General features: G+C 40.0%; 1 protein-coding gene and 1 long non-coding RNA gene across 2 annotated transcripts; one reads left to right on the top strand and one right to left on the bottom strand.

Annotated features, from left to right (window-relative positions):
* Positions 1-4,779: 4,779 nt before the first annotated feature.
* Positions 4,780-6,474, top strand: LOC129180326 (uncharacterized). Its single transcript, XR_008570133.1, has 2 exons — positions 4,780-5,178; positions 5,345-6,474. It is a non-coding gene; the product is annotated as an uncharacterized LOC129180326 (long non-coding RNA).
* ankrd13a (ankyrin repeat domain 13A) lies at positions 5,688-15,314 on the bottom strand. Its single transcript, XM_054774692.1, has 15 exons — positions 15,016-15,314; positions 14,158-14,293; positions 13,933-14,057; positions 13,793-13,838; positions 12,149-12,292; positions 11,881-12,070; positions 10,662-10,728; positions 10,492-10,573; positions 10,289-10,350; positions 8,444-8,574; positions 8,198-8,355; positions 7,978-8,109; positions 7,751-7,911; positions 7,586-7,650; positions 5,688-7,351 (listed from the first exon to the last, which is right to left on the bottom strand). The coding sequence occupies exons 1-15, from the start codon at positions 15,121-15,123 to the stop codon at positions 7,153-7,155; spliced, it is 1,806 nt and encodes a 601-aa protein (XP_054630667.1). The 5' UTR covers positions 15,124-15,314; the 3' UTR covers positions 5,688-7,152.
* Positions 15,315-15,704: the final 390 nt, after the last annotated feature.

Raw genomic sequence — 15,704 nt, 5'->3', positions numbered from 1 at the left:
CAGTACAATATATCCTCTCGAGATGCACACAAACACACACTTACAGCCCACTAACAGATTTTTTTGTGGTGACAAAACCAGGCCCTGTCACTTCAAGCACAGTTAGGAACATGAGTATGAAATAGTTTGGACCATGTCATCCATCCAATGAGCTTCTGGCCAATGTTGATCAAAGCAGCTTTGTGTCAGTGCCTCTATTGAAGTATACAACAGTAAACACATAAAAGAGATGTTGCTCAAAAGGCTGCTGCTCTCCTTCCTAACATGAGCAGCTTGACGCTGTCTGTCGAGGAGAAATGGGCTCGAATGAGCAGATTGGTTAGACGTATTCACACACTAAGGGAAGGAATGTTAAAAAATGTATACTTCCTTGCGTATTGTATTGGCTTTGTCTTCTCTTTAGCCTTTGTTCCTGGGTCTTTGGACCATTTTGCTACCAAAGAAATAGTCATTGACCACACAAGTTTTCATATTGTATTAACAAATAAGTGCAATATATTTGGTTACAACACTGGACTATTATCATCAATGAGGGCGATTGAGGAAAGAGTCCAGATGGAAAGTACTGTACACAGATCATAGTCAGTTGGGATAGTCTTCAGCTTCCCCATTAGAAAACAAGTAAGAATTGTACAATACTGTAAAAATGGCTAAATTTAGGGGATTATAGGATTACACAAAACTCATTTTGACCAAACTACTTGTATGTGCAGGGGTGACATATGTGTTTATCGCTCTGCGTTGTGGATGAAGTTGTTTGAGTGACGACAGACAGAGGGTTGATGCAGTTGCACCTCGTTGACTGAGGAGACTGATGTAACATAAGAAAGATGCAGTCACAATGTGGCCCAAAGAGCATGCCCCTCTCACATGGAGATCACAAACAAAAGGTGTTAGACACAAAGTGAGACAAAAATAGCATACCTGATGAGAGTAACATAAAAACGATGCAGTCACAATGGGGCCAAATAGCGTGCTCCTACACAGATTACAACACAAGACAAGAAAGAAATAAAGTTCTAAATTAAAACACAAATTTCTGTTAGTATTATAAAACATTTACAGTGAGCACAACATAGTGATACAGTATTATGTAATACAGGTTTGGACTGGTGTCCCTAATTATAGCAGAGATAAATATGTGATGCAATGACAAGGCACATCAACATGTTGCTCTGGGATTATGTAATGCTTGCTTCATCACAAAGTCCCAATCTAATGATGAACACGAGACCTCACAGATTTTTACCAGAAAGTATAGCATGCATTCAGTAGCCAGTATATTTACTACATTTGAAATTATTTCATATATCCTAGTACAGGGGTCTGCAGCCCGCAGCTCCGTAGCTGCATGCGGATCTTTTATCTTGCTGCTGTGGCTCCGGCTGGCTTATGTTTCTGTGTAGTCACTAAGACGTCTCTTCTGATGCTGTCATTGGCCTTACAAATTTCTGTGTCGGAGCTGACCGTATACTGTGCAATTCTCTGCCGAAGTGCTAGGGGCAGTATTTTCTGGTGAGGCACCAGCAATCATGATGCTGGTTAACCATTTCGCTTGTTAGCTCACTTTGTTGCTAATGAAATGGCAACTACAGCGACATGGAGAGTAGTACTGGAACTGGAACTAAACAATGTGTTATAACACTTTAATTGTGAATGTTGAAATCGATGGAGAAGGCTTAAAAAATGACTGTCAGGTGGCGACAGGTGTGGCTCGCCACCCTGCCAGTAAGACAGAAAAGGAACGGGACAATATGCTTAAGGAAACTATGTATGAAGCATTACCTTCAATATTGTGGTAAAATAGCTCGGATTTTTTGACATGAAGTTGTATGACAGCGTAGTGTAGTACTTCAATGGTGAGTAACCCCACGTGAGTTCAGTTCTACTTGGATTTCCGTGATGAAAAAATCACCACAGTGCAAGAAGATTCAAGCGTTGTCATCACATACACAAGAATGGACAGGCAACGGTGCGAAGGGATACGGCGGGAGACAAATATAACCCAGAGCGATTTTGTGAGGTTCGATTTTTTTAAAGAGGCATTTTTGTGATGCAAATATATTACTCTTTTCAACGTATATTGTTTTGAGGAGCCAAACCCTTTACTCAAATGGCCCCAGCAACTAAGCGGAACTACGTTCCTCGTGACAAGGCCATATACATCATTCATGCTGAGTAATTATATAAGGATATTACCTCAAGGAGCTTGACCTTTCCATCTGTTCTTTATTACTCTTTGACATTTCTGAGATGAAAAGCGTGATGGAGGCCTTACACTTGTGTAATGGTTCCCAGTAAGATGAGAGAAAGATTTTGTACTATTTGTAGGTCTACAGCTAATACATTTACCAAGACCTGTAAAAATCCTGGCCGGTGGACAGTGATCCAGCTTTAAATGGATGATCAACAAGTAGGGCTGTTCGTTTTTTGAACAATATCTTTATTAATGTTTCACAAGTTTTGGAAAACACAATGACAGTAAGTCTGTGAATTAACACTTGTTTGACTGATGCTGTCAAAAATGTATTGATAACAATTAGGCCTGTCACTACAAATTTTTCTGGACAATAATTGTCCTACAAATTATAGCTGATAAACAATATTATTGTCAAAATTATTTTGAGACCATTTTTTCATGAATGTAATGTTAATATATGGCATAATCGTATCAAAAGTAATTAACTTTAATTTTTTAAGAGTATTTAACATTGTAATTGGAATGTCAAAAGCTTTTAAATAAAACAAATTAAATAACATAGTAAATTAAACAGACAAAAAAAACAATGAAAATAAAATGGACTATCAGTCTCAATTTCACTTAATAAAATTGCAAAAATTGTACTTAAAAAAAACTTAAAAATCACAACATCCGTGTCACTTACGTTATTAAAAACAGAAAAACAACCAAAAAATACATTGTGTGTCAATGCAGATGTCAGCTCGTTTGCATATACACTTTCTTGGTTCACTTTGATCAACATTGTGTGTAGAATACAGTACGGTGCTTACGTTTAATTGGGTTTAATGGAGTTTGGCCAAAGTACATGTTTCGGATGCATCAAAATATGTTTGGTGCACAATGAGGTGTTATACTTCAGGAATCACGGCAGCTGAAATGTAAGTTCCATAGGTTTGTATTTAATTTAATTGTCTTTGTCACAAACATTTTAATGTCACAAAATGACGATGCACAAACGGACTGAAATTGACATCATGACGTGTTTTATAGACAACAGGCAAGAACAAAATATTCGATCGTGTAGCACAGGGTTCCTCAAGCACTGGGCCGGGGCCCAGTACCGGTCCATGGGTGGTGCCGAACTGGGCGGAGGAAACCGTTCAGGCTCAATGATTAAAAAAAATACACACACAAAAAAAATACTTTCTTAAATAACTAAATACAATTTGAAGTAAATGCATATCAATTTTGGAAATATGGGCCATTATTTTATTAAAAAAATAATAGTTTTAAGTTTTTGCATGTTTATGTAGTTTGTCGCGAGTGTCCCACTTTGTTTGACAGTCCTTGAACGCACCATTGTACGTGTGCTTACCTTCTCCCACTCTGCACAGATTGTCAACTACACTGTCTTTTTATCGGGGTTTTTTCACTTCAAATTTGCTCCCAAATGCTGATACTCCGTGGGAATGCATAAAGGTAAAGTTTGATGACGTTATTGAGTTCTAATGTGTATATTTGTTGTGTGCACAGCTTCAAGCACAGCTTGTTTAGCCTGGGACTGACTCCCACAAACACAGAGACGAGAGTGGGTGCAACAAACATTTATTACAAAAAAAATGTCCATAGAAGTAGCAAAAATACACAGATGAAAAAATAAATACAAAAGTACAACCCAAAGAGACCCGGACACCGTCACGGGAAGAAGAAAACTAGAACTAAAAAGGTGCTGCTATACACAGAGTGGAAATAGCAGAGAAAGAACTACAAAAATACTAACCGAGGGGGCTGCCGACAAAAAACTAGCAGAGAAAGTACAACACAAAACCACTGCTGAAAAACTGAGCACGAACAATAGGCTAACATTAGCTGAAGCCGCTGCTGGAAGATGCCAAGCAGGGAAACGAAGAACCCACAGACCAAGGCAAAAATGACACTGAGCAAAACAAGATGCTGGGAAGAGCAGGTCGTAGGCGACGATCAGGCAACGATCTGGCAAGGAATGAAGCTCACAGCACAGTTTAAGGAGTCAGCTGATAATTGCCAGCAGGTGTGTATAGTTAGCTCCTCCCAGGCGGCTCGGCAATGTGCTGCAAGACAGGCGGCAGCAAACAGATCATGACACTTACGGAAAAATTAAACTTAAAACATTTATATGTGAAAATGTTAAAAACCTTTAGCATATCAATATGTGGAATCAAGTTATGGAATGGACCGAGTAAAGAACTCAATGCTCTAAAATGAGCGCTTTCAAGAAACTGGTGTACAAGGAAGAAGAGTCTTGAACCACTGTGTTACACACAACGCTATATCTCATCACTCTTGCACTTACTACAATATCTTAATTTCTTTGTTTAGTACATTGTCTGTACTCACTCATCGTCCAACTATTAACCCTTTCATCAGTTATTATATATTTATTATGCCTGTTATGATTTACAGTTATTATAAAGCTTAACTCCTATTTTACCACATTGTTATACTGCCTTATCATTTCCTATGTATTTACAATTGACAAGGCAAGGAGGACATTCGGAATATAGGAAGTGAACAAATGCATTGTAATTTATGTGAACAAGAGGTGGTAAAATTAAATGAGATTTGCTTCTTCCTACTCCCTTTTTGGACATGTGGAACTGTGAATGGTACAATGTGATTTATTCCAATGTAACTTCTATGCATGTTCAAGGTAAATTAAACCATTCCCATTGCCATAAAAGAGCACTGAAAAATATCAATCTCATCACGCTGGTATCGACGCGATACCGATTCTACTCTGGTGTCGATGTTGGCATCGATCCACCCATCTTGGTGTCGATGTTGGCATCGATCCGCCCATCTCTCAACTGTCGCCTCTTCATCTTCCACCGCTGTGATGCTCGCTCTCGTCCCACAGGCTTTATTACTAATGTCTGTGATGGTGTCACTACGTGGTCAAGACGATAGCTCAACCGTAGCAGAGAGACCTTACGATGTCTTACAGAAGCAAAATTTGGGTAAGAAATGAACCAATATTGCACGAGGAGGATGGTGAGCTCCAAACGTTTCCCGCTGTGACCACACCTTTTCTTGTTTTTTTATTGCGTACTGATAAGAGGGACACGTGTAGAACTTGCCGTTACAGCCCTTGCAAATGAAGGATTTTTGTGTGTTTGTGTGCAGTCACGCTAGGGAGTGTCCTCGGTGTCCTCCTGCTGCTGATGATCATCATGGCTGTGTGCGTCTACAAGCCTCTGTCCAGGCGGTGATCGTGTCCTCAGTCGCGGGGACAAAGGCTCATAAGGAAACTGAAAAGAAAACTGGGAGTTCACTTAACCCTCAGGCCAACGGGCGATGCAGAAACCGACAAAGGTTGGGGGGCCTCCTAATGGCCGGAGGCACTACCTTTCGCCCATTTACTAGGGACACCTTGATCACATCTCCTGCAATAATCATGTTTTTGTATTATGAGTTCAGACATTGTATATAATTAATGCAGTGCAGATTGACCTCACATTGTAAATAGACTGTCTTGATGTAAATTAGGTAAGGTTGTGTCTACTGTATCTATCAAAAACGTACAGCCAAGTTAGGTCATCAAAATATTAGTTTTACACCACTGCAGACTATAAGCACAATAATAAACACATTGTTCAATTAATTGCTAATTATAATTGATCATTACAAAGGCAGATTTTTTGACAGAACTCTTATTGGATCGCAGTGTTTAATGAAGTGTATGTATGCCTGCATTCTTGTAAATTAAATGCAGGAAGTCACCATCATAGTGCATGGAATTAAAGTGCTTTAATTTTTAGGAAAAACTGCAGCTCAAATGGGGTGTTACATACAGTACATCGCAGTTAAATGAACCAAAGTTGGCTTTGTAAAAATCCCAGTATTCACCAGTTTGGCAAAAAGAAAAAAAGATATGGTTCTAACAAGTGGTTTTTCATCAGGGATCACTAAGATTTGCAGAGTTGTCCGTAAGTAAAATAACTACCGCGGTTATTCAGCATCTGTGTGGATGCAATGTCCGCTTGCTTCCTGATAATTAAAACTTCACAAATTTTTAAGTGGCACAGGCTAACTTTCCACCAAGTGACAAACTGTTGGCACATGCTGAAACAAACAATCAAGAGGTTTACAGTTGTTTGTGGCTACAGGCGGCTGACAATAAATGCAGATTGCCTTTTGGAACATAAACAGACTGCAACACTTTGCACAGGATTGTATCCCTGCACAGTACTCACTCGAACGGGGATGGGGTGGAATCATAAAACTCATATTAAAACAAAAATCTGAATATTCAATTGCTGCAGTGATATTCATTTCCTACCAGCATGTTCTCCTTAGCTTTCTGAAAAGCACAAGAAACCTGCATATATTTTTAACTGAATCAAAGCCATGAGTGGAACAAGTAGGGCAGTGTGATATGTGAGAAATTGCCAGTACTTTAAAACCTACTTCTGAGAGAGAGAGATGTGTAAAACGGGACCCCTGAGATTTGTTATTCCATGGAAACAGCTTCTTGTATCAAATCCATCATGTCCCTCAACGAAGTGGGAATATTATTACCCTCCCCAGCCATCAGATCAATGACGTAAGGTTAGACATGCCAAGGACAGAACAAAATGAAATGCAGTGCGCTGGCACTTTAGGAGTTAAACTGGAGTGCCAACACTTACGTGGAGTCACCTGAAGTATTATTTTTTTTAAATTACATTCCTGTGAGCTGCCTTAAGACCAAGAGATGATGTGGGCTGCCGTTAAAGGTACTAAAAAACCTCAACACCTCAGAGTAAATAGATCAAGTTGGAAGACAGAAACATAGTGTGTAGTTACCGCTTACCGAAAAATACCCTTTAAAAAGTCGAGTAAGAATGAGTTGTTTAAAGGGAAACATCTGCTGTTGCATAGATGACTGAATGCTGAAACTGAGGTGAGGTGGTTGCTTCTGGATCTTATTCCCATTCCCTCCTTATATCCTTCTACTTCTCAGTAAGTGACAGCTGCAAAATCTTCTCTAGCTCCTCTTCCTCCTGCCTCCTCAGGCGCTCCTCTTGCTCCTGAGCCCGCACTGAGAGCTCCATGGCCAAGTGGAGCTCAGAGTCGGGGCTAGAGGTGGAGAAGGTGCTTGTGGGGCTGGAGGTGTCACCGTAATCCACTAGCACCCCCTCTGGGATACTCCTGGAATAACAGAGACATGGTGTCTGTGAAATGATAGACAGTCTGCATCTAAGTCAGAAGTGCATGGTAGACGACCACAGTGTAATCCACTGGGCATCTTGTTGGACAAGTTGGTACATTTGACAAAATTGAAGGACAAATGTATTTAATTTTTGGCTTGTGTTAATGGGGACAACCAACAATACATCTAATTATCATGAAGAGATTTAATCACGTAAGATTGTGAATGGCTACCTGTCGCTCTGGCTGTTGGCCATGACATCAGTGAGTTCGCTGTGTGCATCATCCCATATCCCCTCCTGCCAAAACACATACATGACAATCACTCTCAACACAACGGAAAGAGGATTGGCAAAGGTGGGAGATGATGTAAACTAGGAATGAGAGTCAACGCCCCACCTGGCTTTGGACTCTGTGGGAATCCAGGAGACTTTGATGAATAGCGTACTGTAAAAACTCCTCGTCGTTATTGGGCACAGGAGCGTGACGGCTGCCCCCTCTGCGATGGTAGTTGTCAGGTACCACAAACACCGACGGACACACCTGGAATGTTGGAGGTACTGGATGCACACGAGAGCCGCAGTTGAGAAAGACAGAAGTTTTGGAAGATTCTACTGTGCTCTTACCACTGGCTTCTTTGTCGTCTCCTGTGGGTGACGGTGTGGCTGCTGGTGTTATGTTGGCTTCCTCTTCTGTACTGCATTTATTAACATTTCCAAAAGTAATCCTGGCATTCAGCACATGAAACAGTGGAATCTCTGTATAAGAGAAACCCAACTAAATTTAGAGGTTTTGGGGAAAAAACAATCCAAGTGAAGTGTGCTTTCGTATTCTCAAAGCAATCACCAATTTTGACAGGAAACCCAGGAGGGAATTTCAGTGTGACAAAGTCTCGTAGCCGTGCAAAATGCGAACTGGTCCGAGCCATGAGGTCAATGATGGGGGTCACCTGCTCCACCAGGGACAGGGGATGTTCTTCGCTCATCCACAATGTACCTTTAAACCTGCGCAAGACCAGAGAACAAGCATTACTGTAACATTGACACACTCAACAAAGGCTCGGGTATGATGTTTCTTAATGATCTAACTAACTTCTGTGTTCGGATGCTGAGCTCTATTGGTCGGCCAATGTCTCTGTTCCCCAAGTCAAAATTGGAATTGAAATATTCCTCTGGAGTGATGGCTGTGGGATTGGTGGCAGTTGCATATTCAAGTGTCAGGTCCTGCAAGAGCCAGCATACATCAATTGCCTATATACGCTCACTGGTCACAATATTAAGTACACCTGCACCATCTAATAAGACCCAATACAAGAGTGTTACAATTGTGTTTTACAAAAATAACAATCTTGTTTTGTTTGATACTGGCAGAGAGGTATTAATGCAAGGACTGAAGAACAATCCATTATATTTAGGTACCGATTAAGGTACCCGATGAGGATTTTGTTGCTGTCATTTCGGTCACTGTGGTGTGAAAAACAATCCAGACTCCAAGTGGCAACATTTTACCTCATAGTTTTTGCCCCATCAACTCTTCTAAACTAGCCACTATAATTTCCTCCTTTAACTCCTCAACTTGCCAACTAGATTCCATCCCTACTTGCTCAAGGATGCTCTTCCACTGGTTAACACAGCAGGGCTCCAGACTGCGGATACATATTGGAACTAAAATGGGAGACATTGCGATTACATTTTTCATCTACTCGCGCGTGTGCGATAAAAGTATGTGTTCCGTATTGAGTTGAACAGTAACGTCCCTTATTACCATCAGAATGAAAAAGAATCTGTCAAATGTAGTCAATTGACGACAGCTGGTTACAGTACAGCCTATCGATGCCAGCGTGTGTGATGGCGCACATTTCACTCACATTGAAGTTCAACTAGTCTACAATCTTTGTTTATACATTTTGCCTGGCGCCATTGTCTCTCTGGCGGCAGCTAGCTAGCTAGGTATAGTTATCTGCCACAGTGACATTTTGTGTTTAAAACAAAACAAGCAATGCAGTTTGTTCGGAGCTCGTTTTTGTCCCACAGGGAAACTACAATGGCTGTCATATTCATGGGGCACGTGCTAACTTACTTTTAAAGGAAAACTGCACTTTCTTTATTTTGCTCATCATCCACAATCCTTATATGTCTTTCTCGTTTCTGTGCATTCTAAAGATATAAACACAGATAGTGCATTACTGCACATATGGGACCCACTTTTTCTGCCTATCAAGCCTTCTGAAAAAGACTCCTAAAGCGCCAACAACGCCCCATTTACATATAATGTGGCGTACATATTAACCAAGCTCCAGAGACATTGTTATTATTATTATTATTAACATTGTTACGCCGATCAAACTAAGTTACAGCCGCACTGACACTTCACCACACCACACCGGCTAGCTACTAGCCAGCTAGCGACAAGCTTCACCACACACTTACCCACAGCGCATCAGCGCCGCGCTCACCAAAAACGTAATGTTACATAGGCTATAGAGCTGCCACCACTGCTGCTGCTTTTTATTTTGGAGTTTGGAAAAAAACGCTGGGTGTAGGTGTCCGTTTCTCTGTTACTATGTGAAATCAATGCGCCCAGGAAGGAAGTTCCGATAATGCTTAAAAGGACCAAAATAGGGCAAAATAATGTAAGTATTCCATGTTATCTTGAATGTACCTGCTACTACATGGTCAATATCCAACTTTCCATGTTTGTCCAAGATTCTGGACAAAGCAATTGCCAAACAGTTACAGGATTTCTTTCAAGATAATCACCTATTTGAGGACTTCCAATTGTTTTTGATGAAGGTTGTTTCTCTGAGTGTAATTTTACCTATCTTTTTACAACTTTTGATAACACTCTTGTTTCATTGACTTATTAGTGTGTGCCTGTGTATCTAATGTTGTGTCTTGTGAGTATTCAATGTGTGGATGCATTGGATGCTCTGATTACCCCTTGTGCACTTATGTGCTGTTCCACTGTCCCAAGCAGCGACTCCAGGATGTTCCTTTCACCTTTCAAAATGAAGTTCATACTCATTACGCTCATAGTTTTATGACCGTACCATTTGTACAATAAAGATATATAGTACCATGTAATGCTGGAGTTAATGTATACATATTTTGAAGATGGAAATACATTTTTCCTCCACCTACTTTTTATCCTGGCTTTTTCCTCATCTGTAAGATGCTCAGTCCTTGTCCTGATGACAACATTCACATTGTTTACACTGAAAACCTGAAAAATCAGCTGCAGTCAGTCAACAGAAATAAAACACACATATAGTTGTTAGTTTTCAATGACAGAAAAAAACGAGGATGGGAACCTTTGCTTCAAATCCGTTGACTACTTCAGTTTTGTCAGTCCTCCAGCCCCAAATCCCAGACTTGTTCCTGTCAGTACAAGAAAAGAAAAAAATTAACACGTGATACTAAAAGAAAAAGTGCATCGTTACATCCTGCAGTTAGACTGAACAACCGCAGATGTACATTTTGCATGATATTCTACTTTATTGAGATGAGCTCGTATACAATAAAACAAATATATCATGTGTAGCAATTTTCTGAAACTCTCCCATGTGGTAAGTATGGTGGAGAAAGAGAGATTACAGTAAATATTACGTAAAAAGCAAGTTTACCGGTATGTAAAAACTAGTGAATGGATTTACATGAAACTTCCTGGAATTTTGTCCCAAATAACAACATTCTCAGACAGTGGGTGTTAACATCTGTGGAAGTACAGGTAATCGTCAGGTTACAAATGAGTTCCTTTCATGTGATGCAAGTCGAGTTTTAATACAAGTCGTAACTTACACCTAAGCCACTCACACTGTACACAGAACACATCAAAGACATAAGATGCAGTAATAGAAATATTTTATACAAGAATTAAACAAAATAGTCATGAAAATATATAACAACTCCTTACTTTTTATCCCTGTGGTTGTCTTGCACTTTGGGAGGAGCATTGCAAGGACAGATAAGCTTATTGGGAGGATGAAGTCTCAATAATGGGACCACTACACTGCTCAATTATCACTTTCCATTTCATAATAGAAGATCTTTTCACATGTTGGTCACAGCGTTTGAGCAGCTTGGAACAGCCATGCAGCCAATGTTAATTTTGCCACTGAACATTTTACAATGTCTAATTCTACTTCACTTTCCTTTTATTTTACAGGCTGCCTCAAGTACAGCCTTCCTTACACTTGGGAGACAGAATGATGTGCAAAAAATAATAAGCAATGTTGTCCTTACTACGTGTAGCTGCGAATGAGGGTCGCGCACTGTACACTCATCTGCGGCGCGCAAGCTGACTAAAACACTGCACGCCGCAAGCATTCTTTTGCTGCGCGAGCTGCAACTAATTTTTGAGAGAGTCTAGTGCTTACATAACAAAATTAAGTTAACTTATGTTAACACATTCGTAACTGGGATAAGCGGCACAGAAAATGATTGGATGGATGGTTGGACATTCGTAACCAGATAACGGTGTACAGCACCACCTGTATACTGTATGCCACCTTTATAAGTTTAGACACTTGCCTTTCAAAAGCAATGTCCCTTGTATCCAAGTAGGTGTTGACAATTGGAGTCGTCAACCTTTTGGCCACTTCCTGTTCAGCTGGCTGCATTGACTCTAGTGTGATATCCTCCATCTCTTGGGATATGATGAAACGCTCAGTGTCCACTACTTGATCATCATGGTTCACCTCAATCAATTCTGCACAGGAATCTGCCAAGGAGTTTGTTAGCGGCATTCTCTACATTCAATGAAGCTGTTTGTTATCTTCATTTTGTTATGAACACACACCATCTCCTCTGAAAATGTAGCTTCTTCTCCCCCTGATCCAAGTCATATTCTCAAAGCCTAGAAGAGTAGAGTCCACGCGCAAGCTTGCGCCACTTTTCCAAATGCGGCACACATCACTTGGACAAACCCGTGATAGAAGGGGGACTGTGAAGCAACAGTGCATGAGTGAACTAATGTAAATAAAATGTGTCATCACAAGATAAACACAGACAGTCATTCTAATTCAAAAGTCAACTATGTAGTTGTTCCAGTATGACCTGAAAAGCATCTGACTGAGCTTTTGTGTATATGCGCATATACAGTGGTGTGAAAAAGTGTCTCTTCCTGATTTCTTATTTTTTAATTGAGATTAATGAATGGAGATCTATCAGTCCTGCAAAGTTTACAGTATAAAGCCATTTCTAAAGCTTTGGGACTCCAGCGGACCACAGTGAGAGCCATTATCCACAAATGGATAAAACATGAAACTGTGGTGAACCTTCCCAGGACTGGCTGGCCAACCAAAATTACCTCAAGAGCACAGCGACAACTCATCTAACAGGTCACAAAAGACCCCACAACAACATCCGAAGAACTACAGGCCTTACTTGCTTCAGTTAAGTTCAGCATTAATGACTCCACCATAAGAAAGACACTGGGCAAAAACAGCCTGTATGGCAGAGTTCCAAAACGAAAACCACTGCTGAACAAAAAAAACAGTAAGGCTCGTCTCAATTTTGCCAGAAAACATCTTGATGATCCCTAAGAGCGTTTGGAAAATACTCTGGTCTGACAAGACAAAAGTTTAATTTTTTTGAAGGTGTGTGTCCCATTAGTTCTGGCGTAAAAGTAGCGCCACATTTAAGAAAAAGAACATCATACCAACAGTAATATATGGTATTGGAAGGTGATGGTCTGGGGCTGTTTTGCTGCTTCAGGACCTGGAAGACTTTCTGTGATAAATGAAACCATGAACTCTGAGGTCTACCAAAAAATCCTGAAGGCCAATGTTTGGCTATTTGTACATGACCTCAAGCTGAAACAATCTTGGGTTCTGCAGCAGGACAATGATCCAAAACACACCAGCAAGTCCATCTCTGAATGGCTGAAGAAAAACAAAACGAAGACTTTGGAGTGGCCTAGTCAAAGTCCTGACCTGAATCCTATTGAGATGCTGTGGCATGACCCTAAAAAGGCGCTTCATGCTCAAAAACCCTCCAACGTGGCTGAATTACAACAATTCTGCAAAGATAAATGGGCCAAAATTCCTCCACAGCGCTGTAAGAGACTCATTGCAAGTTATCGCAAAAGCTTGATTGTAGTTGTTGCTGCTACGGGTGGCCCAACCAGTTATTAGTTTTAGGGGACAATCTCTTTTTCACACAGGGTCATGTAGGTTTGGATTTTTTTTTCTCCCTTAATAATGCAAAGTTTCATTTAAAAACTACATTTTGTGTTCAGTTGTGTTGTCATTGACTAATATTTACATTTGTTTGATGTCCTGAAACATTTAAGTGTGACAAACATGCAAAACAAAATAAAAAAATCTGGAAATCGCCTACTGTATTTAAATGTAGCCACATTAACACAAACGTTTTGGACAATGTTCTTGCAAATATTTACTACAATATACTGCGTATGAACACACACATTAAACAAACTTACTCCAACTGGTGAATTCCCACTTCATTTCCATGTAGAAGTCTGGAGACTGAACAAAATGGAAAAAACAAAGCAACAAGTTATTCTCCTACGTCAAACTGAATATTGCAGAAGACAATGCGGAAATATATATAAATTTAAACCTCTCTGATCTTTGACAAAAGCTCAGGTACTCCTTCCAAAGCGGTGGAGGCTTTAAGGTAGTCTCTCCGTTGAAGGACTAACTGAACCATCTCTGGGTCTCCTGTGCTGACAGCTTCCTGTAGAACTACATAGATAAGATACAAGAGGAGTGTTAAAATCTGCAAAACCTGCTAAATACACCAGTGAGACACATCCTAAGAAGCACGTAGCTACTGATCGCTAACCTGTCCAATTCTTGGCATTTTCTTTCGTAACTTGAGCTCCATGTCTCAGGAGGACTCTCACTGACTCCAAGTGTCCCAGCGACACAGCCAGATGTAGAGGTGTCCGGCCTCTCGAATCCACAGACTCAATATCAATCTGAGGATATCGGGAAGAAATGCATTTCCAGGAAATACTGTGGTGTGTGAGCCCAGCATACGGTAAATATGGTAACAACACATAAGGTAAACAATAAGGTATGTTTTAAATTGGGGAATATACTGTAATTCAAGCATGTGTTAAAATACATTCAAGACTACATTTCTGAATAATACAGATATTTATTCACATAACCTATATGTCATCATATACAGTACACATATATGATTACACGTAAATATACTCTATATATACACACACGCACGCAAGCGATCATCAGTTATGATGATCCCATATCGTCTTAGTTTTAGAACTGCTAAAAGAGGTCTGTTCTTCACTGACACAAACGATCTTGGATGGAAACAATGACTACAATAGATACTCTCCACTATAATGCACGCTAAAATTAGCATTAGTAGTAATCTTGTTTACACATATAATCAAACAAAAAAGGTCCAGTGCACCTCATGTAGCACAAAGCCCAAAATATTGGGAGCACGTCCGAGTATGATACGGTGCCCCACACCATTGCCAACTACTACGATGACAATAACAACATATTTAAATAATATATATCTCTCTGACAGTGTCAGATCATGAAAATGTTAACGTTCCTAACGTTCCGTGGCGGCCTACTTTTACCTACTAGCTGCTTCCTAGCATCGTTGTGCTAACAACCATTACCGTACTTACATTTGCTGCTAGATGTCTATTTTACCAACCTGCGGCAGTATAATCTGTTGTTCCAGCTTTCTGTAATCATTCTCCCAAACTGCCGAGTGCAGTGGGAACTCCACTCGGATGTCTTCGCTAACGTTAGCGATGGACATCTTCCCACTATTTGAAGCTTTAGAGCAGCAACGATAGCCAGCTTCTCATAGATACAACCACCGTGATCGCTATGTCCTCATCCAGCCAACTTTCACTATCAATATCGGTCATGACGTTGACATTTCAGGAAAAAAATACGAGTTGAAGCAGTTGGAGTCAGACACGACTTCTAACCCCAGCCTTCCTCAAAATAAAAGTTTGAACAAGGAAGTGGTTGGAGCAGTCCATGACAATCACAGGGGGGTGCGAGCTAGAAAAAATATATCACAACAATATGGTTTAAATTAAGACGTGTATAAAGACGTTTTAAAATTATTTTGTTTCATATCATGTTGTCAGAGTTTGATATTAAATAATGCTAAATGTTTTCCCTAAAAATAAAAATAGGTAATTCCAGATGGGGCGCATCCATTAAAAAAATTACAGTGGGGGGTCAAAAATGATTACAATGTTTTGCCAATACAAAAACAACTCTGAATAGCATATACATTTATCATATCAAACATTTTTAATAATACATGTGTTGGAAAATATATTTTTGATAAATATTAGTTGGTGTAAAATATGCATAAGAAAAATA

This window comes from Dunckerocampus dactyliophorus, chromosome 4 (genome assembly GCF_027744805.1).
Source record: "Dunckerocampus dactyliophorus isolate RoL2022-P2 chromosome 4, RoL_Ddac_1.1, whole genome shotgun sequence".
NCBI classification, from domain to species: domain Eukaryota; kingdom Metazoa; phylum Chordata; class Actinopteri; order Syngnathiformes; family Syngnathidae; genus Dunckerocampus; species Dunckerocampus dactyliophorus.
Note: the sequence above shows the minus strand (reverse complement) of the source record. Positions and strands in the feature narration are given on the sequence as shown.